The sequence below is a fragment of the Colossoma macropomum genome, unplaced genomic scaffold (genome assembly GCF_904425465.1).
Source record: "Colossoma macropomum unplaced genomic scaffold, Colossoma_macropomum, whole genome shotgun sequence".
NCBI lineage: Eukaryota > Metazoa > Chordata > Actinopteri > Characiformes > Serrasalmidae > Colossoma > Colossoma macropomum.
This window is the reverse complement of record NW_023494810.1, coordinates 22,065,187-22,091,242: the sequence shown is the minus strand read 5'-3', so window position 1 is coordinate 22,091,242 and position 26,056 is coordinate 22,065,187. Positions and strand designations below refer to the sequence as shown.

The window sequence follows — 26,056 nt, the reverse complement described above, 5'->3', positions numbered from 1 at the left end:
CTTTCACCCTCACTGTGAACAATGTGGACTTGGAAAGTTGGAAAGCTCTAGAAGGAGCCTTTCACATCAAGCCATTCCGAATTACTTTGTTTAATGACTGTATAATAAAAAAATTGGTGGAATTCCCCTTTGAAAATAAAGGGTCCTAAAAGGTTCTTGGCTTAGGTATATGGTTCTAGGAACGAACCTTTAATTGTCATAGAACCGTTTTTTTACACTTACACGTTTCAAAGAAACGATTCATTAAAGAATTCCATTGAGGTTCCTTAGAAAACCAAAAAGTGGTGGTTCTATAGCATAGCTATAGAACCTATGTTGGCACTAGGAGTTTTCCTGTGATTGTGGGAAAAATATAATAAAAGCAGGAAGGCCTCGTTTGGTCCACCGCCAAAGAATAAACATGATAAGTCCCATAGTTTGCTGGGTCTTTACAACCAAAGCCATAATGTTACATTTTTATTCATATGCTTCTTTTTTTATTGGGAAATGTGAGAGCTGTGTTTACAAGTCAAGCGAAACTTCCGCAGGTTTCTCACCTCCAAGGGTTCATGCTTGTAGCAACGGGCTTCCTAAAACTGCTGCCTCAGTCTGATTCCAATTAGCTCCATGTCTTTCACACGTCTAGAGTAAAGAGAGATGGGGCAGAGAGAGTGTAAGATGCCCTCCTGTCAGTTTTCAGAGTTCATCTTGGAAGTACCAGATGGATCTCCTGACTGGAAGTGTGAGCGTGAACAGTGCATTTGAACTGTGGTGAAGTTGAGTTTGAATTTATGCCAAGTAGTTTTGGGTAAAGCAGTTTCTTAAAGTCTTCAACATCATGAAGGTATGTTTTATTTAGTTACTGTAAAAGAAGCCATGTTGAAAACATGCGCAGGTTCATGTGATCTCGCATTATGCATTATGAGCTGAATATGTCAGTGTTATCTTTATAGTATAGTGTGTAGGATTCAACAGTGCATTGTGATGCATTAACCTGAAGGTTGCAGTTCAACTGCACTGATTTTGGATTGTTAGAATTGATTGTATTTCATTATAATTAAAGCCTGACTGGTGTATAATGTGGGTGATAACTGACAACTCACATTTTAATTGTTGTCGGCGAAAATAATAATTACTACTTTGGTTGTGGAATCTCTGAGATTTAAACTTACAACCACCCAGTACAAGAATTTGAATATCATATCAATCAGTAAAGCACCATTTAATTAAAACTAGTGCATAAAAGTATAAAATTAGTATAAAATTTAAGTATAAAATTAAAATAGAAAATGAAAAACTAAATTATAGAAATAAATATTGGCCAGTATTATCAGTTATTGGACCTTGTAGTGGTATCAGTACACAAATACTCAATAAAGTATACACATATTTGTTTTGGCCAAAATAAAAGTTTCAAATGTAAAATCCCCAAAAAGACTCAAGTATTTTTTCCCATATTCTAGTATTTTAGTGTTAATACATCGGTACATTTGTGTATTCAGAAGATTCCTAAAAATAATCCTGAATTTTCCCAGAACAATTGAAACTGAATCATGGGATTTCATGATGAAACATTTCCTTAAAAAATCATGTATTTAAAATGCTTTAGAAATTATATCGAAATATCACTTGTCTATAAAGCACTTTGAGCTGCCTCCCGTATTAAATTTAGAACAGTGCTAGGAATTGCTAAGCACTAGCGTGCATCAGTGCTTGTGTGAATACCTTCATTACAACGATGCTTGTGGACACTACGTGTTGCAATGTGTTGCAACGTGGCGCATCTGGTGTGTGGTGGCCTTTAAAGTGTTGATAGTGGCCCAGCTCCAGAGGCTAATGCTAACCGATTCAGACCAGTGGCACTCCAGGAGCACTGAAGCAGCAGTAGGCTGTATTTGGGGGTAATGAAGAGGAACTGAGAAGGATACTGAATGCAGTTTTAACCTGTACTCAGCTCCATTTTTTCCTCAGTACCTCACACAAAGGACGCCACAGTAGCTCACAACTACCCTGTAATTCAGTTGCACCTAAACTGCAGGAGGTTTTTCAGTCTCTCTCATTCTCTTTGTGTCTTTGCGTATGTCTTTACAGAAAGTCTCTTTTACACATGCTCACAATGTCACACTGCTGTCTCTTCTGCAGTGGGCTTCACATTCAGATCCATGCACGCCCCCTCCCCCAAACTGTGATTTTCAGTGAAATGTGATGTTAACTAAGCTGTTAGGTATCTCGATGATGTTAGGAGAAGTTATTTTTTTATTTACTTTATTATAATTTAATTTAATTTATTATTTATTTGCTGTAACTAACTCTAACTAAAACCCACAAAACTACAAAAGCATGTGTGGACTGCGGTGACACTGACGTGGCGGTGGCGTGTTAGTGTGTGTTGCGCTGGTACGAGTGGATCAGACTGCTGGAGTTTTTGAACACTGTGTCCACTTACTGTCCACTCTATAAGACACTCGTACCTTGATTACCCATCTTGTAAATGTAAAGTCAGAGACATGTAGCTCATCTGATGCTGCACAGTTTGTGTTGGTCATCCTCTAGTCCTTCATCAGTGGTCACAGGATGCTGCCCACAGCACTCTGCTCACACAATAAATGACTAATGCAACTCATTTTTTAACACTGACATATTGTCCTAGTGTGACCCTTCAAACCATCCGTATTTCCAGCTTGAAGCCCAGCTGCTGTATGTTGCTATGACTGACTTTGTGACCGTAGGCCCTCTCATTCAGCGGCAGCTTTTAAAAGGCAAGTTCCACTGATGGCTTGTTATTTCCAACTACTGCAGTAAGTTGAATTAGTTCATCATGGAAGTACATACAGTTCAAAGTATCATTTACAAGTGACGCTTACTGTGAATACCTGCAATATCAGTAATATCAGTAACGTTAACATTGGAAGATCCCTTCAGCAGACCATGCTGGACGCTGCTCATGGGAGAACTATGGATAAATCAACAAGCAGCAAACTAACAAAAGCAAGAGCAAGGTGAAACTGCCAGTTCCTCTTGAAACAAGATAAAAAATAGCGAAATGAAAGCAAGCCGGCTACAGTCACAGAGGAGTTGAAACATGTAGCCGCTGTTGTTCTCACTGGACTTGGACCACCTTATTTTCTTGTTCCGTCATGTGATTTTATGCTCAGGTTTGTGTTGAATTATTGAAGATAATAAATACATTCTGAAAAAGCCTATTATCTCTATGCATATAGTTATAACAACATAGACTACTTTTTAAAAGAAAAAAAATGTATTTTGAGTCAAATTTGACAAATTTGGCATATAAGACAATGTGATTAACCATGATTAACTATGTAAGTTAATGTGATTAATTGCAATAAATCATGTTGATTGTTAATTTGCCCCAATTTGTATATTTCATGTGAATTATTGACAGACTAACAACTACCAGTTTTTCTTTTCCCATTTAATCGATTAATTAAAATAATGAACCAATTAATCAATCACAGAAATAACTGTTCTGTATACAGGGCAGTGGAGGCACTTTTTGGTCCTTGATGCTGTGTGGTCACTATAGAACTGTGTTTTCCTAAATGTATGATGAGAATAACAGTGTATCATCCCTGTCATATCAAAACCTTATTTGTTTACATCATGAAAATGGCAGTTGCTCTTTGCATTGTGTAATCATCGATCAGTAGAGTTTAAAAAGAATTAATCAAATTATATTAACATACGATAAATTTAAGAATGTTTATACTTTATAATTTTTTAAGTTACTTTTTGGAAGATGCTTTGTTATGTCTACAATTAGTTTGTGCAATTCAGCACAGCCTGAGTTGTCTGAGCTTGTTGTGGCTCTCAGTTCTGCACGTCAGCAGCTGCTGCCACATGTGCGCTGGGCACCAGCAGCGTTCATCCAGATGCCACTACACCCCCCTAATAGGCACACAGACACCCAGAGGAGACGTAGCCATTTAGCTCAATTTAAACTCGGGGCTTATGGTCTGTGCCATGCACTCAGCAGCACTGCAGGCATCTCAGGAAATTTCTCCCAGTGCATAAAAACACTGAGCCTCATAGCTCTAACTCTATTTGTTGTTCTCGCTGCTGTTGAGGAGTGGAGACTTTTCTAGGGGTCACTGAGGCATGAGCTAAGCCTCGGACAATCCGGCTGTTGTTGGAGGCCTGGCAGAGGAAACGGGGGAGGAAGCTCATCATAAGTTGTCTTGGTAACGAGCCGTGTGCGTCTGCTGAAAGGTGAAAATGGCTCGAGGAAGAAAAAAGGGGGGATAGTGTTGTGGTGTCTGGTCATCATGCTGTCATCAGCTACGTCTGTCTGCTCCGTATTCTTTAGAACCTCAACCACCAACCGGCCCTCTGACCCCCTCTCTCTCTCTCACTCTTTCTCCCTCACTTACTCACTCTTTCTCCTGCTCTATCTATCTATCTATCTATCTATCTATATATATGTCTCTCTCTCTCACTCACTCACCCTCACTCACTCTTTCTCCTACTCTATCTACCTATCTCTGCCTCGCTCTCTCTCTCTCACTCACTCACTCTCTCACTTACTCACTCTTTCTCCTACTCTATCTATCTCTGTCTCTCTCTCTCTCTCTCTATTCTGTTTTTCTCTTAACATTTCTTTTACTTTCAGCTCAGCTCTCAGCTCTCTCTCTGTCTCTCTCTATCTGTTTCTCTCTCAACTCTTTCTCACTTTTTCAACTCTTCTCTCTTTTGCTATCTCAACATTTACTTTCTTTCAACTCTCTTTCTCTGTTTTCTTTTTCTCTCAACTCTTTCTCTCACTTTCAGCTCTTTCTCTCTCATTCGCTCTTTCCCTCTCAAAATTTTCTCTACTTGAACAATCTCTCTCTCTCATTTACCTCTATGCTTTTCTCTCAATCTCACTATCTCGTCTTTTTCTTTCTTTCAGTTTTCTTTTCAACTGTCTTTCTTTCAACTATTTTTCTTTCTTTCATCTCTTTCTCTCTCTAACTCTTTCTTACTTTCAACCCTTTCCTTATCTCTTTCACTTTCCCTCTCAGCTTTCTCTCCTTCAGCTCCCTCTCCCTATTATTTCTCTCTCTCGTTCTGTCTTTCTTTTTCTTTCAGCTCTCTCTTTCTCTTTTAAAGTCTTTCTCTTATTTTGAACTCTCCTTTTCTCACACTCTTTTGCTATCTCAACTTTTTCTTTCAAGACTTTTTTGACTCTCTTTTTTTCTCTCTCACCTCACTTTTTTCTCTCTCTCTCTCTCACTCGTTCGCTCTCAACTTTCTCTCCTTCCCCTCTCTCTCAGCTCTATTCTGGGATACTGTGATAAATGATACTAAACAGAGGTTTGTTGGGCAAAATAACACACAACACAAAAGTAAACTCATCTAAACTAATCAAACACTACAGCTGACAATCAGGAGAGTAAATTCCTTCAATCACTGATTAAACACTGACAAAAAGTTTTACTAGAGACTCTTAGCAATGTAGGTGAGAGAGGTGGAAAGCAACATTGTCCAAAATGACACCTGAGTATACCTTAGTCAGAGGATATAGTGTGTCAGAGAGGAGAGCAGGATTTACATACAGACTTCACTGAGCTGAAATATTCAGTGAAATTAATACAAAACAGTTATAGACCAGATCATCAATCATGGATTTCTATAACAACATGAAAGAGGAGTCCAGTCTGTCAACAGACTGTAGCATTCACTGTACAATTTTTTAAACACCTCAGTAGGTAAGTCTGTCGTTTTATACATCTATTACACATCACTCTACTGACAAACACTGTCTCTGGCCTCCTGTTTGTCATCATGTGGTACAATGCAGCTTTCCACTATTCTCACCTTTTTTCAATGAGTATTGACAAAAGGCAAAAAGCTGAGTTAACAACTAGCACTACGTAGTTCACACAGGTGCTGATGGTATTTATAACTATGAGAGTATTTTCTAAAAGCTGTCACTCTGTTTTTCTTTTGTTTTACAGTTATAGAGTGAACCTTTGCATTTTTCTGTGAAATCTATGTTGACTGTTTTGAAAACAAATATTAAAAAATGAGAGAAGGCAAATGAGAACGAGTTAACACACTTGTAGAACCTTTTCTTACAACGCTGTTTCTCTCCCTCTCTCTCTCAACTCTTTCATTTTCAAATCTTTTTTCTCACTTTTTCAACTTTTTCTTTCTCTTTTCAACTCTCCCTTTCAACTCTTTCTCTCCCTCTCTTTCTCTGTCAACTCTTTCTCCTAAGTTCAACTCTCTCTCTTCCACTCTCTGACCTCTCTCCTGTGTTGCCACTGGCCCTTTGAAAAAAAGTGCCCTTCCTGTCCTCGACCTCAAAAAAAGCTTAAAGACCCAGAAAAAAAAGAAACAAATTCCCCAAAAAGATATCCCTCACACAGAAAAGACATAAGAAAAACGAGTGAAGGCTGCCAAGAGGCGGGGAAGAAAAACAGGAGACAGCGAACGCGAGTGGCTAAAGCAAATAAACAGAGGGGAGAGCAGCGGCGTTCCAAAGGGCCATGCAGTGTGTTTATCAGACAGCAAATAAAGCCCAGCTGCCTTCCATTTGGGCAGAGAGAGAGAGAGAGAGAGAGAGAGAGAGAGAGAGAGAGAGAGAGAGAGACAGGTGAGTAAAGCTCTCCTGAAGTTTTCCTCTCATCGTTTATTTTCTGCTCTCCTCTCTTTTCTTCTCTTTTCTCTTTAGTTTTCATTTCTCCTTCCAACTCATCAACTCATCATTTCATCTTTTTTCTCCTGTTTTCCCTTTTATCTCAAAATTTCGCCTATGCTCTCCTCATTTCTCCTCTATCTTTCTTCTACTCTCCTCTCATTTTACTTCTTTTCTCTTCTGTTCTCCTCTCTTTTCCCCTTTTTCATAATTTCTTTTATTTGTCCTTTAAATATTCCTCCTCTTTTCTCTTTTGTTCTCTTGTTTCTAATCATCTCTCTTCAGCTCAACCATCATTCTTTCTCTTGTTTTCTCTTCTGCTCTCCTCATTTCATCACTTTGCTCTTCTCCTCTCTTTTCCTTTTTTCTCATGATTTCTTTCTGCTCTTCTCTCACCATTTTATCTCTTTTCTCCTGTTTTTCTCTTCTCTCATAATCTCTTTATTTTTTTCCTTTTTCATAATTTCTTCTCTTTTCTCTTTCCCTCTTGTTTGCCTACTGTTCTTTTCTCATCATCTCTCGCTTTCCCTCTTTTTCTCTTTTCTTGTTTTCCTCTACTCTCATTGTTACTCTTCTTTTCTCTTCTGTTCTTCTCTCTAGTAGTAACAGTGGTGATAGTAGTGGTGCATTTTTTTGAATTTTTTAAGAATTCACACACATAATTTACAGTCTTTCCCATTTAAAATGAATGTAAACACAGCCGAGTCTCTGAAGAGAGAATCAAGAACATTTTAAATGCACAGATATACTGACTGCAGTATCTATCCAGGTTTACTGCAAAGCCCAAAGGCAACTCTAGCGTATCATAGCACAGTGCGATATGTTTATTGTTAAGTCCATTTCTTTTTCTCCCATGTTTGCTCCTCTCCTGTCTTTCGCTCGCCTTTTCTCTCCTCTTATTTTATATCCTGCGCTCTTCTTTCATTTCCTCTCCACTTTTTCTCCCTCTCTCTTTCTCCTCACTGAGGTCTGAACCTGCCCAGCTTTGAAGTCTGCCCAACTCGGCCTCTCTCAGACATCTCTGTGTAATTACCGGCCCGCATAATGAGACCGCTTGGCTCCAGCGTTTGTGTATAAAACACACGCACGCCCACACACACACACACACACACACACACTCACACACACACACACACACACACACTCTCACACACACTCACACTCACACACACACACACTCTCACACACTGGAGTGCATGAATGCTTCTTTGAAGATACACAAACACAGTGCACTTTCTCCTACACACACACGCGCACATGTATAAGCACGTACCATTGTGCCCACAAAGTGATGATCTTGCAGAAATGTCTTGCACAAGCCAGTTACCAGTGCAGTTCCTATTTGGACTTGGAAGATTAAGACAAAGCCAGGCTAAAAAGCCAAGCTCACTATCTGCTTCCGTTATTTATACTACCACGCAAAAGAATCAGTGCTTTTAGTTATACAAACCAGTTCTGTTGCAGAAACTTTAGAGCCATGCACGGTTTTAAAGGGAAGGCTGGGGTGGCTGAGGTGGCCAGTGCCTCTCTTAAAATCTGACTGGTGACCAGACGCCATTCCTGGTTAAAGTTTCTAGATGTTTAGGGCTGCACGATATGGATATGAAAGCAAAGTTTGATTAAGCTGTTGTATTTCGCAATGATGAATTTAGAAGCAACATGTTATCATTAGAATAATGTGGCTCAGACTGGATGTAATGGTAGTAATGAAGCAATGGTAGCTACTTACATGAGAACTGCAAGCACATTGTAAGGCTGACCACAGTGTCACTGATCTTATAAAGCATCAAAAGCTAATGCCGCCCCCTTGTGGAGAATTTATAGCCTGCAAAACACGAGTGAGTTCCTCATTGTGTTTGCACTCAATTTCCAAACATGCACAAATGTTATATATATTGTAAATATTGTATATTTTTATTTCCAGTATAGGCCTACAAACATGGATAAATGTATATTTACAGCTGCACTTTGTGCATTTTGGGGTTTGGAAATTTGCATGCAGTGTAATGCTGATTGTGCTTCGGACAAATAATCTGCTGATGTTTTCCTGCACGTTGAAAGAATATCTAAACTTGGTGAGTCAAAACTTGGTGAAGGACATGTCCTCCGAGGATGTGAATTATCTACTTCGTTCATTAATTCACTAATATTAAATTTGCACTTGAGACCTAAACATTGAGTCGGAACTTCTTTTTGAGTCTGTGCATATGACATTGAAACATAAAGGCATACGACGTGGTCTGAAAAACTCCCCCGAAATCCGACCCCTATACCTCCGATTTTTTAAATTTTTATTTCAGGCTTTACAGAGCGACTTGCAGCAGCACACGCACACCATATTTTAGTGTGTTCTTGTTTCTCCTCTTCTCAGTAATCTTACATAGTGCAGCTTTAGTTCCTTAAAAAGCTCCTTATGATGATGCGTATTTGTTGTGACAGTAGCGATTACTGCTCTATACACACAACACTGAGGGTGAGAATCACATTTAAGCATTTTTACAGTCTAATAGTTAAGGACAGAGTCGTTTCTGGGCTGTGCACACGTCTTTTGTAACTGCCTGTTTAGGCAAATGCTTAAGTTACTTGCTTTCCTCACAGGAGCGCAGGGTTCAAGCCCACTGCAGGGAAGCACTTGTTCCCGCCAATCTAATTCCGTCACTTGGACGCTGCACATGTGAGATTATTTGATCCTGTCAGTCCAGCTCTAAAAGATGTGTATATCATGGAAATTCATGTTGTGATAATGATAAAAGTGTGATTTACACTCAAATAAATGTCTAAAATGGTTTCAATATGGTATCACTATGCAACTTCACAGGTGTAAGTCATTTGTAAAAAGTTTGGAAGCTTTAGATGATGAACAGTGCTGATGGTTTAGTAACACTTTATTGTAGAACTGTGTTCATAAAGCTGAATGGCACAAAAGCTTGTCATGACAATTGCCTTAAACCTACATAAGCATTCATAACGGCTACTTCCAAAAGGCGTCGTCTGTCACAGAGGCTGCTTTTGATAAATTTGATGTCAACTTTGTCAGGTGACATCGCTTTTTTTTCTGACATTGGATTGTGTCATGACACTTTTCAGGTGAAATGACATAGCATTTGCTATAACAACTGACTTCGTAGCTTAGTGTATATCACAGTGACATAATGCGGATTACATTGCTTACACTGAAACACTCCTGTTTCATCAGTGTGGCCTTTTATACCTTATGCACAAAACGGAAGGAGCACTCTGCTGCCAAACTCCATGGTTTAAGTCTGTTTTCTTGCTGCTTAACAAATGTAGGATATGGGTGAAAAAATATTAATAGGATAAGTGATTCCAAACTGCCTGAACTCAATACCTGAAGTCTTTCTGTAACAGTTTTCGGTCTGTCTGTGCTTAACTATTAGGTGGTGATGGAAGCAGTGAAAATGGAGCACAGGAGCCCCCCATGCCTCCCACCGCTGAGAAAACATCCGAACCAGACAATGGCAACAACAACAACAGCCTGTCACCGCCGGACTTCAGCAGCACGCCCAGCAAAAGCATAACATGTAAGTTCAGCGGTCAGATCTGCAGGACTACACTGCCCAGAATGTTTCTCACACTAGGCCTTTGTGTATTGAGACTGACCACGACCCAGCCAGGCTTACCTGTTTTGCTGTGAATACGGTCGTTTTGTCTGGGGAAATGGCTGGATGTTGTGGTGATGGCTGTGGTTAGAGTGACTGAGGCATCATGCTGGGGTTAGATGTATTTCAGAGACAGTACTGATCAAGGGAACCTTGAAATGTATCAGTGCCCTAAACTGCAGGTTAATTATTAATTTTAAATAGGAATGCATCAATACCGATACTGGTACTCGGTATCGACTTGAAACCATGCTCATTTACTTGTGCTCGACCTAATGCACTGATACTAGTGGCAGTTGGACACAGAGTAAATTTAAACATTCCACCTTGGTAAAATCAAAATGATTATGGTACTTACTACATTCCTATGTGAACTTACGCTAGAAAGGTGAATGTTCAGTGCTTGGACGTACAACTTAAGATGGTATAGACCTATTACATTATGTAGATGCCTTTTAACCCCTTTTTTTTTTACAGTAGCCATAAAAGCTGTTTTCGCCTGTTTTGGAGGTGAATGATACATTTTTTTTTACTTTTTTCTTTAACTTTTTATGGTTTATCTTTTGATGGAAATGTGTTTTTGTATAGTTTAAAAAATAGAAAGCAAACTTTTTTTTGTCTTTTTACACTTAGAAAGTTTTATTTTTATTGTGTCTAAATGTTTTTTATTGTGGCAGTTGTATACTATTTTTTTTAATATCAAGAAAGCTGAAGCTGCACTGACTGTTTTACCTTGAAACAGCCCTCTTTGTGGAAAAGTGTGAATTGTTTTCACAGCAGGGGGTTTGCACCCCTTCTCCTTCACCCCTCACTGCTGGCTAGCAGCTCAACACATAAGTACAACATTTCAGTTACTCAGAGAGCCAACAGTGTCCTACTTAATTTGATAATCTGACTTGATGAGTTACAGGAAAAAAAATGTTTTATTTAATTATTTTAATTAATAATAGCCAAGTCGATTTTCATTCTGCCAGCAGAATGGCCTCTATGGGCCCTGCAGAAAGAGGCTAAATTTTAAAAAGTACAGCACTCACACATTACTCACAATATATTATATTCACCAAATAAACAGCAAGTGTGTATTAAAATGTGCAGACATGTGGTCCCTGTAGAGGATATGTTAACTTCACTTAGAAAATCAACAAATCATTTAAGTGTTAGTTTCTCTACAATGCACCATTTCACATAACTCTGAATGACTTTGTTTACATCTCAGTGTACAGAATATGAAATCTGACCAGGGATGTCAGGACTCTATGTAGTCAACAGTTTACAGTGTATTTTTATCAACCTGTGAACTATTGTAAAACCATTGTCAAACAATATCTGAGGCATCAGACATGTAATTTTACATATACACTTTACAGTCTTAGTCAGCCAGACTGGCGACTATCAGTAATTGACTGAGACCAAACACTCAAGATTCAGAAAGGTTTATGCAGAGCAATACAATGTGAAAACACACTTCTACTGTTGAGAGTGAAGAGAAAGGCTGAATGAATGTGATCTTGTGCTTTGAATAGTGTGGCATTGAGTGAGTGCCTTGACTGATCTGTGCTGTTTACTGTAGACACTAAGACTGAGGTATCATTATGGAGCTGAGTGACACTCAGACAGTCCTTTGTGTGCGTGTGTGCGTGTGTGTGTGTGTGTGTGTGTGTGTGTGTGTGTGTGTGCAGGCTGGGTGGGTTTAGTCCTGCAGTAGACTGTGACTAAGCGGTCTGAATGAAGGGTGGATGTAGGATAAGGTTTTATTGCTGAATCATACCCCTACTGCTGGTACAGGCCAATACACCCACCTACCTTCAGGAATTAGGTCAAGATGCGAACATAACACACACTCACACAGATATACACACTGACACACACACTGGTTTTTATTGAGTTGATATGATCCAATTTTTCTTTTCTGACATCAGTGCAAATATTGAAGCTAATTGAAGAGTATTGGCTGATATCCATATCGATCTGATGGTCATCTAAAGGTAACATGCTCAAACTACTCAAACACTAGCCTACTAGCCCACAGGGAGAAATACATAGCTAACAACATAACTTATATAAAACTCAGTTAACTAATTAAGATGACATTTTTCGATTAGTTAAATAAGAAAGAAATATCATGTAGTGAAATGTGTAAAGTTAAACCATCTGTGCATGAGTTTCGCATAATGATTTGGAAATAATCTGGAAAAGTAGCTAATTTCACTGTTATAGCACTGAAAAGGAAATCTAGAAGAAAAGTGAAGGGACATCTTACCCCATTTGCTGTAAAACTCACATTCAACCACTCGTTGCCTAATTCTAGCTAACAATCACTATAACAATCACTAAGTTGGCATGTCATTCTAAAGCTAGCTAGGCAGTGAAACTCTAGTGAAATACTTTTTGCTTTTATAATATTTCTTAGTCAATTAGCTAAAAGGGGCCTTTTGCCTCTTCTCTGGGAGGACTTCTTTCCCTGATGTTTTAACTTTGCATTTTCTCTTTATTCCTCTCTGTATACTCTTCTGTATTTGTCTCTCCACAACCCTATATATTATGTTATATATTTAAATGAACTTTTCTGTGATATAAATGTGGAGATAAATATTACCCCGTGTCAATAAATGTACAAAAAATTTATTTCGGAAAATACATTACAGATTAGATTTGGCCCCATCATTTTATCAGGATAGAAAATAAGAGGGGGGACACAATCTGGGGCCAGATTCATGAAAGTGTCTTAAGAAAGAAAATCTTCTTAAATGTGCCTTTTATATTAATTACATATGAAAGAAAAACGTTCAGACAGATTCTTCAAAAAACCTCTTAAGAATTTTCTTCATTTCTTTCTTAAGTTTTCTCTTGACAAGTGTAAGAGAACTAGTGGTATTCTTGAAAAAAATTGTTCTTGAATATTTTCTTAACATTAAAGCAGAGTCTTCAAGAATTGACAAGATAAACACCTTATACTGCAAATTCTACTAAGTTTCACAAGATATCATTTTTAAAATAGACCAAGGAAGATTTTTCCTGTTGGCTATTTCCTCCACCATCACTTCCAGCTCTTGTTGCATATATATATAAATATATATATATATATATATATATATATATATATATACATACATATATATATATACATATGCTGTCCATAGAAAACCATCTCCATTCTTGTCGGTTTTCAGTTTTCTGCATCATTTCAACACACCAGCTGTCCTTTACATTGTGTAAAAAATTAATGATGAATGGACTAATAGAAATGTTCTAAAATCACTTGGAATAAAATCTCTTCACATTAACTTACATTAAAATGTAAGAGCATTTTTGGCTTCTCCTGTAGTTACTTTTTTGGAGATACTTGTTTTTCTTTGGACAGGGACAAGATTACACACACACACACACACATATATATATATATATATATATATATATATATATATATATACATACATAGGTTTGATTTTGTGTTATCTTAATTTTGTTGGGCGCAAACTGTGATTAAACTGAATAACCAGTTAATGGAAATATGGTATAATTTCTAGTAATCTGTGAAGTGTAACTCTACATGATAAATAACCCATACCTGACATATGAAAACAATTAAGATTTTCTTAAGAAAATGATTTTTGCTCAGAGAATATTTGAGAGCTTCTTAAGATTTTATGAGGATTAATGAGAATGAAAAAAATTATGAGAAATTATTCTGTGGTTTAAGAACACGTCATAAATCTAACATAGACTTTTTCTCAGCACCTTTCTCCAGAACTAATTTAAGAAAAAACATAGGAAGATATTGGTGAATGAGGCCCAATCTTATGAACTTCTTAGTGTTTGTCTTAAGATCTGTTGAGATTTTTCTTAGGAAAGCTTTCATAAATCAGGGGCTGGACTTACAAAAGCTTTTCTAAGTAAAACTTACAAAGCATCTTAAGACAAGCACTAAGAAGTTCATAAGAATGTTCGTAAATGTCATTCCCAAAAAAAAGGGTTGTTCTCCAGTATTTTCTTAAATAGAAGTTGCAGTTTAAGAAATCAATTTGTCAGTTCTCTAAAACTGTATGAATGAGACTGTCGAGTGAAGTTTTTTTTTTTTTAAATAAGTGTTTAGTTAAGAAAAAAGGTACATGTAAGAAAATTTTCTTTCTTAATACACAGTTGTAAATCCGGGCTCCTATGTGGATGTCACTTTCCTTTATGTTACAGTCTTATGCAAAAGTTTGAACACCTCTTGCCGAATTACATTTTATTGTTTTTAACACATCCTCCGATTTGTCCTTTTTTATTGTATAAAATGAATATGAATGCGCTGCCTGATGCCTGACATGATAGTTTTGAGGTAAGCTTTTGGGCAACAATGAATTTTTTAAAATCATGTCAGAGAGAGGAAGGAGGAAAATTGGTAAGGAAAAATAGTCCCAAAAGATATTTTTATTTTTGGAGTATATTTGTGGTTATTAATTAAGTCTTAAAGACCATAAAATGATTAAAAAGCATTTATAACACACAAATAAGGCCACCTGTTGTTTGCCTAGTGATTCATTTATAGTTACACCTCAGATTTTCAAGTTTACTGATCTTACTTTGTCTTCTTCATCAGTTAGCACTAAACCTCTCAGCTTCATCACATATTCATATTCATCAAATATAACAGCTCATTTTGCCCTTTTTATTAATGTGTTACAACTGTTTATTAAGCCATGCTGTCGTTGTGACTCGTCAACTGAACAAGTTTAGAGCCCTGTCCTCAGCCACAGAGCTTTCCAAACACTTTTCTCTCTTCTTACGCTGAAAATCAAGACTGAATGTTTTTGGTGGTAACCGCCGCTGTTGCCGTAACAACAGCTGCAGGTGAGTTATAGTGCTGGACTATTGGCAGTCAGCGATGATCACTCTCTCCGCTCCCATAAGAACACGTTATTGTTCGTGTTGAATGTTCTATGTTTGCTTTTTGCTTCGGCCTATAAAATGTGAGTTTATGTACTCTTGATTTGCAATTCATTTGTTCAGCAGGATTTGGACCAGAAACGTACAGGTTTAGCTTTTCAGACACAGGAAAGTACTAACAGGCCTCTGTCAATTCAAGGTTTACGAGTCAGAGGCAGTTCTTTGTAGCTTCAAATGATTGTTTGCAGCATTTTGGATTGTTTACAAGACATGCAAACTGATGTGTTTCACTAAATCCAGTAGTACGCAGAGACATGAAGTTAGACGTACATGCAGTGGTTTATTTGGTTCATTATAACATGAGTTTTCATGTTTGTACTTAAGTATTTGTTTTGATTTCTACACATTTTAAGACTTTTACTAGCTTGTGTTAATACATATGCTAATATTAAAAGACATTCACCTTTGACATCTGTATAATTTGTATTTAAGTTACATTGGTGGTTCATTAACAACATATTTAAAAATATTTTTGTTGAACCGGCAAACAGCTGATTTAAATGTCTACTGCTTGCTACTTTAACCTCAAATTACACATACAGGACACACATGCTATCCACTTTTACTTTTTTTGACAAATTTATCTCAAGTGGGTTTTGGATGCTTGTGTTAACATATAATTGTGTGGTATTGCATGGCAAACAGTGGTTGTTAGATCTAGGCCTTTAGTTTCACCTCCATGATAATGCTAGTTCCTACTAGCACCCTTATAGGTTTTTATTGCGTGTTGGTGCTAAAGTTCACATGAACATTTCTTGGCCATTTTAGATTAAATGTTAACATTTGAAGCCGTAACAGTATAGGCTCAGTGTAGATCTTTCCTTGTTGCACTCTTTCAGTAAAGTGCCCTGACATAGAGCTGCTACTGTTTTCCATTTCTAACAACTGACTGAAACGCACTGGTCAGGCTACCACTTGTATTTGCAGTCATTTACTTCCAGAAGGCCTAGAGTGTTTTTTTTTGTTTTTCCACAAAATTGGTCCCACCCTACTATGACCCTGTCTGGACTAAGCGGTTAAAGATGATGATGATGATGATGAAGATGATGATGGTCCCACCCTTTGTAGAACAAGACATGATTGGTTGATTCCACTGTCAGCTCCTATTTATGATAGAGATTAATCTGACACTTAAAAACTTCTGTTCACCTTCTGAAGTCCTAACAAATGAGAGAGCTCATAACTTTCTTTTGGGTTTTGGGTTGGGTTTCAGTTAAGTTTTGTTAAACAATAACAGTGAGAGATTTGTAAAGTGGACCTCTGGCTTCATTACAAGACAGTCCAGTTGTGTGTTTGTTTTTTATACATTTTCAGTTCAAAAATACATAGAAATCAGAGAAGAACAGGGCTAACCCACAATTTGAGGACCAACAAAATGGGGCATATTATTATTACATGTAAGTACTTACATATTGTACTATCTCCAAAATAGTAACTTTACAGGAGAAGGCAAAAACATTCTTTACTTTCAAAGTACGTCAGTGTAAAGAAATTTTATTCCAATAATTTTTGAGCATTTCTATTGGTCCATTCATCATGAAAATTTCACACAATGTAAAGGACATACATGTTTGTTTTTGGACAGCGATGATAGATATGATATATATATATATATACAATATGGCAATACATGAGGCATGTTCTGATTTCATAGAGATGCTTACATTTAATGCATATATAACCATATGTGTGTATACCTAGTCTAAAGGTCACCACACACTGGACACGCTGTGCAGCGCTGTGTTATATAGCGTAGTGCCACATAGCAGATAATACAAAACACAGCAGCACAGTTGTGCTGATGAACATTAAGCTCAATCTTATTTTACACACTCTTTGTGTAGGTTTAATGGGATAAAACTTTCACCATCATCTGTTGAGTTAATCATGTTTGGTATTGGCTGACTAGCCCTTCACAAACTCGTTTAGTAGGCTAGTAACATTGGCTGAGGTAGCATACCATTAGCATTTGTCACTTTAGACTGACTGCTTTTCTCAGTGTAAACTTCAAGCTGCGTTGCATTGATTTCTGTGGTCTCGTTCTTGGTTTAATTTAATGAAAATGCTGTTACCGCCAGCGCTAATATGCATCTTCACCGAATACCGGTGGTGGTGTATGTACCTTCATTAAAAACAAAGATTTAGCATTTTTCGGACATGTCCAGCAGTGGGCTACTGTTAATTCAAATTCACCCTCTTTAAATGTAAGTATTTGTATGTATTTGTGTGTTTTTGTGTTCAGGCGCCCACCAACATGCTGCTCTGTGTATGTGTTAGTTTAAAATCGTCCACCGGGCAATCGGTGCCCTGACTGCGTGTGTGGCTGGTGAGGTCATGTTGTGGTTGTCCAGTCAGAGCTTGTGTGCTGACACACTGCAGACCCCAGCTACTGATTATTTACTTACTCATAAGGCTCTGGTGTGGCAGTAATGACCAACACATGCAGACATGACGCTTAAAAAGCTGCTGTTTCCCTTAGCGCCTCCAAAACAGGACCTGCACAGGTCATCTGAGACACCAGCCACAGTGTAGTTGGTGTGGAAACCAGATTTGGCTGTAAACAAAAGTAGTTGTAATGGTTACAAGTGTCAAACTACAGCCTGTAGAAGATATGGCTCCATATGGAAGCACGCAGCTCTGCAACAGTTCATTTAGAAGAATTATGTTTGCAGAGCTGAAAAGTCTTAAAGGCTGGTGTTTAATGAGGCAATTTGGAGCAGTTTAAAGGAAGAGGCGTGTGGAATGTGATCAGGCCCAGAAGGCTAGAGGTGGGATGAGGGAGGTGTATATGGGTTGGCTATGCTTTGAGTGCACTGGCAAGGGAAGAGAGGCAGGGTGAGAGGAAACAAGTGAGCTGATAACAAGGCGCCGGCTCACATGATGCCTGATGGTGCCAGCCTCTCGCTCTCTTCTACTCCTTCAGCATGGAGGGCAACCAGTGTCACCCACCAGAACCCACTAAAGCAACCTCCACAGATTCCACAGGCCAGACCATCGCTTTGGCTGCTGAGTATAAGTGCATGCAAAGACTCATTGTGCCAGTCCACCACAGTGCAGACACATAGACATATACAATCATACACATTCTCACCTAGGGGCAGTTTAGCATATCCAATTGGCCTGACTTTAGTCTTTGGACTGTGTGAGGAAACCCACTCAGACACGGGGAGAACATACAAAGTCTACATAGACATGACCCTGGTTGCCCTGCCCGGGAATCAAACCCAGCAACAGCGCCACCCACTACACCACTGTGCTGCCCAATGTCCAAGCAATATTTCAAGAAAATGTCATTATTTCAAGAAAATAAGTCAATATTTTAAAAAAAATGTCATTATTTTAAGATACTAAGTCAGTATTCTTGATTCAAGTTAAAGTATTTTGACTTCAATCAAATAGTGACTTATGACAAAGAAATAATAAGCAAAAGTAGCCTAGTAAAAACCACTTGAAAAGCAGTGAAAAGTATCAGAACAAAAACTACTCAAGTTCTGAGTTCCCTATAAAACTTTAGAGAAACTTCTTAGTACATCTAGAATCAAGGAAGTGAAATAAACTGCTATTTTTCTCTTTTGGGGATAATGTTGGTCTAAAATAAAAAGCTAAAGCTCCAAAGTGAAAGTTATCAACAACAGTAAAGCAGCCCAGGAGTTGAACCAACAGAACACAATGAAATTAAACCCAGAAAGAGAAACAGTAACAGCTTGTGAATGGTTTAAATGGAAGTGGGTAAAAAGTAGATCCCTTTTCTTCACAAACAACACTAAACACTACACTAACTTTTCATCAAATTCAAATCATAATAAAAAGCCTCCTTTTCTACTTATGAACACAAATGTGGTATCAACTGATAGAATCTGCATTTGTGATTTCTGCATGTAACCCACTTCTGTCAGTAACTTACAAGTGAGAAATGATACATATAATTCATTACAACCAATAACAACTGTGACATCTGTGGATTTTAGATGATTCGTGTGTTTAGGGAGCTGTTGGTTTCGTGCATGGCTATGATTGCATAATGGCATGGACTGTTGCCCCCTCCCCCCAAAAAAAAACACCCCAGCAGGACTGTCCGGTTTCATGTGGTTTCTTGCGCCGATAGGCCAGAGATGTGTCTGGTCGGAGCTCATAAAACAGCGAACACCATTGCATCACTGGATTTACAGGGAAGGCCTTCCTTTATAGACCCATTTACTCGCTTGCTTGTTAGCAACGTCCAGTTCATGAACGGATCATTTCTTTTAAGCGAGTTCTTTTCACAAACTCTACTGGATCGATTTGCTTTTTTGTAGCACCTGGGCAATGTTTAGGCTATAGGCTGAATAAAATCCTACTCTAATATACTTTATCCTAAACGTTAATATCTTCTTTGAATTTGCTTACTTTTTTGCCTTCCAGCTTTGAATCACTATTGCTTATTTATCTATTTTTTGCAGGTCGTGTCACTGATAAAAGTAACGTATTTAAATTACTTGGTTTAAATGTGCAAGAATAATATATTTATTATCAATACATCCCTTTTTAGAGTGTGACCCTTTTGTTATGTAACAGGTCAGTGAAACTGAGGGAAGTCATGTTGACAAAGTCAGTTATTGATTGGGTGTCTGACTCTGAAGTAGACTAACATGCTGAGTCGCTGAGGTCAGATCACATTCCACATGGACCAGATGCACAAGTCTGGAGTGATGATGTCATGGGGGCTGGATGTCTGGGCAAAGTGCCTCTGACAAAGTGCCTGAGAACAAAGCGCAACGAAAGCTGTTAAATGGAGAGAGAGAGAGAGAGAGAGAGTTAGTTAACACTGATCCTACCCTGTGTTTCAATTCAAAGACTATACACTATATTCTTACACTATATACTATGTACTTTTCTATCTAGAGCCTGGAATTTTGTAAGGTAGTATCATCTCAGATTGAGACCTATCTAAACGGAAATGACAAATTACTGCATGGTATCACTATGTCATGTCTAGGTTAGCACACGGTAGGTTAGCAGCAATTGTTAGTATGCTAAATTTATTATAACATAACATTGTCAGTTACCATTCTAACATTTTGACATCTTTAGCAGGCCTGGCGTCATCTTCACTGGCGTCATCTTCATGCCCCACTAAACCCACTATGTTTTATAGATGCTTTTATTGTGGCAGGTGGCAAAAGTAACTTAAAGTGAATTTTGTCTGTGGTGCTGCTGCTGTTGCTGTTAGCCACACACGCCAAATACAAGAGAGTATATCAATTAACATTAGAGGATTTGCATGAATTACACTGATACACTTTATGTTGTGGAAGATACATCGACAGGTAGATTTCCGAAATGAGCAGATCTTTAGTGATTTGCTGCAAATGTACAGTACATTTATCTCCCCATATTTTTTTTATCACAGCCCCTCAGCCATCTCTGGTTTTCAGATGGCCAACACCTGATTTGGGTATTGGATTTCAATATACAAAGGTCTTGTACAAATACAGTTCCTTAATGCCAGACATCTAAGTCACAACTAAAATTTCAAACTGTTGCTTTCTCTGTTGGCTCCTTCTCTTCCGCTAAGTGTGTCTGAGTACAAATGCACTTTGTTTTCTGTTGGTTCTAGCACATCATCTACGATCTAGTACATCCTGTTACAGTGAGAACTCGCTGCTTGCGCTTAAAGTGGCTAGTATTCGGTTTAACATAAAGTCATGTGCTAGTTGTGTGCTACAGTGACTAAGCAAAAGTACACTTTCAGAGGCTTGTCTTTGTTCTGCCTTTAACAAAACCTCACATCTGCATCTGTTGTTTCTATTTATCAGCATTTACTCAGCCTCTTTCCAGAAATCCTGCTGTTTTCTGACGTAAAGGAGGTGCACTTTTTCCTAACATGCATTAGGTCATTTCTAAGTTTGTCTTGCTAACCAGTAACACTGTCAGTGCAGGCTGGATTTCATCACTCTGAAGTCTGGACGCAGCCGTAATAAAACAGTCGTGTAACTGAATTATGGGGTGTATCTTCGAGTCATTGATTTGCATCACTAATAATAGCAGCGTTTTTGAAGCAATTGGCTGTAGCAATGTAGACGCAAGGGAATTTACTGCACATTGCTTAAATGAATTACTTCACTGCTGAGAAATAATCAAATTGAAGAGCCATCACAGTAATGAAAATTCTTCAGCGTTCATGTTCCAGTGCTTATGGGTTGCTAGAAACAGTCAGTAAAACTCAGCAGATTCTTCAATTCGCAAGCATGTGTCTACGCACAAACTGATCTAACTGTGACGTTTTAGCACTCTCTGATGATTTTACTGGCCCATTCCTTGTCTTTCCTCCATCATCAATAATTTTTTTCTCTCTCTTCCCATTGCTCTGTTGTCAGCGTACATCACAAAGAGCATTAGAACTCTTCCCCATGAGCTTTTCTTCTGTCTGAAGGCAATCTGACCTTTGACTCTGACTCTTAAGTACACATCTACAACTTAAATATGATCATTTTTTTGTGCAAATTGGAATTTACTGTTTGAATTTTTTGCTGAGTTTAACATATTGCAAAAAATATTTTGTGTTTTTTTTTAAATGTTAAATTCAACAAATAAACACAAACATTTGCGTATGCAGATATGTGTAGGCACATATAGGCACATAATCTTACATACTTTCAATGCAAGTTAATGTAACAAGATTTTATTCCACGTTTTTGGACCATTTCTGTTGATCTGTTCGGCATAAAATTTTCATATAGTGTAAAAAGCAGCTGGTATTTTCAAATTATGTAAAAAGGGAGGTTTGATTCCAGCAGTGATGATATATAATATGCATCGGACCCAATGTCCTAACATTGTAAAAAAAAAAAAAGTGTGTATGTGTGTGTGTGTGTGTGTAAGAAGTAAGAGTGTGTGTGTTGGAGTGAGAGATGGTGAAAAAAACCAGAACAAAGGGCTGTGTTAAGACATTCTTCTAATAGCCGGTAAGGGATTTAGATCCTTAGCCAAGAATATGCTTTTGCTCATCTCATCTCATGTGATGGAATGCTTTCTTTCTCTCTCTCTCTCTCTCTCTTTCTCTCTCTCTTACCTCCCCATCTCCAGCCTGGCTGATATTTAAGAGAACATTTATTCAATCTCAGCAGGGCTTAAAGCCCAATTCCGGACATTTCTCATTCATCCATTATCACTGTTCAGAAGGGCCCTGTCAGGGGAAATAAACTGCTTTAAAGCGAGGAGGGGGAAAATGCTCGTTTAAATTGCGGCTCTGAAATTCTCTGATTAGAGTCCACATCGCTAGAGATTGTCATTGAAATGAGCCATGGCAGGAGAGGATTAAAGTCCGATTTGGACTCCCTCGTCATCTTAGGCTGTTTTTTAGAGGGCCACCCTGTGAAATCCGGGGTTGAAAGCTTCATTTAGGCCTTTTCATCTTTTGCTACATTAACACAAGAGCGCTTCTTTTTCACTGGATGTGGCCGTCTTGCCATGCACATAATGCATTTTCTTCCCCCTTGTTTGTAAAGCAGGGGGATTTCCATCTCATTGTGGCGAATGTGATGAAGAAGATGGTCTTTTGCACTTGAGCTACTGCTGTGTGTGTTTTTTCAACAGCGGAGGACGTGGCAGTCTGTGCAATCGACGGGGTCGCAGTTGCAATAGAGAGTTCTTCAGCTATGGATGGTTAGGTTCAAGTAAATGTGCATGCATGTGTGCATGTGTTTGTGTTGCTGAATCAGAGAGTGCTGAGTCATTGCCCTATGTGGCCTTGTGGCTGAGAAACAGCAGCAGGGTGAGTCACTGCAGCCCAGATTCATCAGAGAGGTAAATATGAGTGTTCAGAGTGGAAGGAGAACTGTAGAGTCAGTGTATGGAGCTGAGAGAGATGTTTTGGGGGCGGCTATTCAGGCTAACAAGTAAAGGAAGCTGTGTAGCTAATGCGTAATGAAAGCTAATGACCGCTGATTAGCATCATGCACACTGCATGACTAAATAATCACACCCGTGCCTAAAGCACATCGATTTCTGACCCCTGAGATGGTCAGGACCCAAGACACCATACTATAACTTCAGAACAGCTACTTTGCAATGTATTTCATGTAGTCACTGAGTGAAAACCCTAGTGTGTACTAAGCCTTGAATTTTAAGAGGTTAAATAATCTCATTCAGACCCCGTTATGTGGTTTCTGACACTGTATGACAGAAAAAATGTACAAAAGTACAGTGAATAACTAAAGGCGTAGTAGCAGCCATTTTAAGGTTGTCCAAGTTTTCATCAGGTTAACTGGTAGCTATAATCTTCTATTACTTGCTAGCTAGTTAGCCAAGTAGCTCCAGTACAAAAACAGGTACACACCTCAGACACCAAACGTTTTGGCTGATTGACTACATTTGTGATAAGGTTAACTGTGTAAATTAGACTCCTAGCGATATATATCAATATTCGTCCCCTGACTTGATAAACGTCAGCACCCCACTAACTGTTTGCGACTGCTGGGTCACCCTCAGACTGCCCGGATTATTGTTCTGTGTACAAGGTCTAACTAGTTTTTAACAGTTTTCCTGAAATAGATTTTAAATATATATATGGCCTTTTATTTTGGAAAATGAAAAAAATGACTAGGGCTAATATAAAATTATTTTCTTGACAAAGGTGTTGCTAGATTAGCTACAGCTATATAACCGGCTTTATGTATAATATTGCTGCTGAAGTTATTTACTAAACTAATTTACAAAGGATAATGAAATACAGAAAAATAAGTAAAAGAAGGAAAAATAAGGAAATTGGACTGTGAGTGGAAAATAAGAGAGGAAATATAGCATTTTGTCTAATATTCTGCTTTACCAGCAGTGGGCCGCCTGGAAAATGCTGAGCAAAAAGGCAGTGGGCCCCCAGCTTTGCCATCAGTGGGCCAACAGTGGTCCGCTATCCTCTTGCTACCTGGGTCACTAAAAGTTAGCTTGTAGCAAGTGTTAGACAAGCAAAGCTGAAGTAAATATTAGCTATCCAATATTAGGTTTAAATCCCACCTTAACCAAAGCAGGATTAAATGAAGGCCAAAGTCCTCTGGGTAATGAGCAGTAGTCGAACTGTAATAAAATTCAACCTGGATGGTGGGAGTGATGCATGTCACATTTTTTATTTAAGTGTTATGTTCACCAAAAAGTTAGCTAGATAGCGCGCTAGCTCTAGCCAGTATGGTAATGTAATAAAGCCTTATCGATGAGGTATAGATTAATTAAATACTAAGACACCTCAAAAACATTGATTTCCAGACTCCAGACATCCTTCACTGGGTAATTCTAGTTATTACAACCTGCTATATCTTAATTCCTAAAGACTTCAGATCTTGCATAACTAGTGCATAACTAGTGTTATCCTTCAATTATCAAACACTCCACTGCATTACTAATGAAATGTAAAATGTGCATTACCACCTCCTTGGTGCATTATTTCCCTTGATTGTAACTTATAGTTTTAAGCCATTTCGCCTGAGGCTGTTTAAAACATCCCATTTCTCCTGATAAACGAGAGCTGAGACATTATTTTACTGATGTGTCTTTCCAAACATAAAGCTGTTTTGTCTGATGTCCGAAACCTGATGCTGTGATCTGACGACGTCCTAAAATATACACTGTACCATATAGTTCATTTTTTGTATAGGCAGCACTGAGTGTCTTATCGATGAGAGTTACAATAAATGTGGTATTAAAGTAGGATAGCTTAAAAGTTCAGTTAAGTCAGTGTGTGGGAGTGCTAGTGTTTTGCCATGTTTTGCATAAAATAAATCAGTAAATTAACAATGGATTTTTAAACCAATAGTAGTTTTTACCATTTCTGGGGCTGTTACCACAGTAACTCAGTTAAAAGTCACTGCCGTAGATATTAGACTTAAGTGATATCACGTGAAATGAATCCAAAGCAGATAGAAAGGAGGGAAAGACATTTTTAGTCTTGCATTGCCCTGCAAACCAAGCCCTGCTTATGAGAAACCAAAAATGGAAATTTAAATTCTGACCTAAGCCCAACAAATATTTGAGAAATGATGTCCGAACCTGAGCGAACACGGCGTGAACAGTTGAGTCCTGTCTAGTTCAGGCAAATTTTCAGGCTCTTTTGTGTGTGTGTGTGTGTGTGTAAGTGTGTTTGTGAGTGTGTGTGCTTTGGCAGGAAGTGCAGTTCTGGGGTGGAGAGTTTGATGAGAAGCGGAGGTGAACAGTAGTCATCAGTTTGTGACTCACCTCGTCTTTGACTCACCTCTGTCTTTAGCCTCTCTCATGACTGATGCCTAATGGACAGTGTCTGAAGGCTCGGCTTAATATCCCTTGTTCTTTCTCTTCCTTTCTCACTGTTTTGCCCCCGTCTGCCCTCCTTTCTTTCTGTAGCTGTCTGCGGCGGCCCACTAACCCTGCTCGTGTGAAGCCCTCTGTCATTTAGGCCAGGATTTGTGTATTTTTAGCCACCTGAGGCTGATTCACTGTGTGCCTGCTTGTTCACACCCACGGACCCATTTCTGCCTGCAGAGCAAAACAGCCGACTTGTTTATGAAGCCAGTCTGTTTTTAGGCCTTCACTAAGCTGTTCCTTTTTGGCATGAAGAATTGCTTCCTGCTAATACTTCCCCTGATACATTCCTCTAGATCTGTTATCTATTAACCCTTATTAGTCTGGAGTCATTAGTGTCATTTTGCCCTCTGCAGAATTTCTTTCAACAGACCTTCTCTGCTTGTTTAAAAAAGTTACGAGTGAAGAATAATTTATATGTATTAATATAATATATATTATAAAGTATATATAGGTCATAGGTATAGGTATATGTATTAATATAGTATATATAGGTCAACAATATCACAATACTTGATCATGATACTCATGCCACACTGACACAATGCACAGCCATCAAAAACTCTGGGTACAGTGATTTAAC

At 38.3% G+C, this 26,056-nt stretch overlaps 1 protein-coding gene across 1 annotated transcript in view; it reads left to right on the top strand.

The window, feature by feature from the left end:
* The window catches only part of mdfi (MyoD family inhibitor), a 63,149-nt gene that overhangs the window by 23,766 nt on the left and 13,327 nt on the right, over positions 1–26,056 (top strand). The window contains exon 3 of the mRNA XM_036559782.1: positions 10,018–10,161. Within this exon, the coding sequence (XP_036415675.1) occupies positions 10,018–10,161 (144 nt within the window). The remainder of the gene's footprint in view (positions 1–10,017; positions 10,162–26,056) is intronic.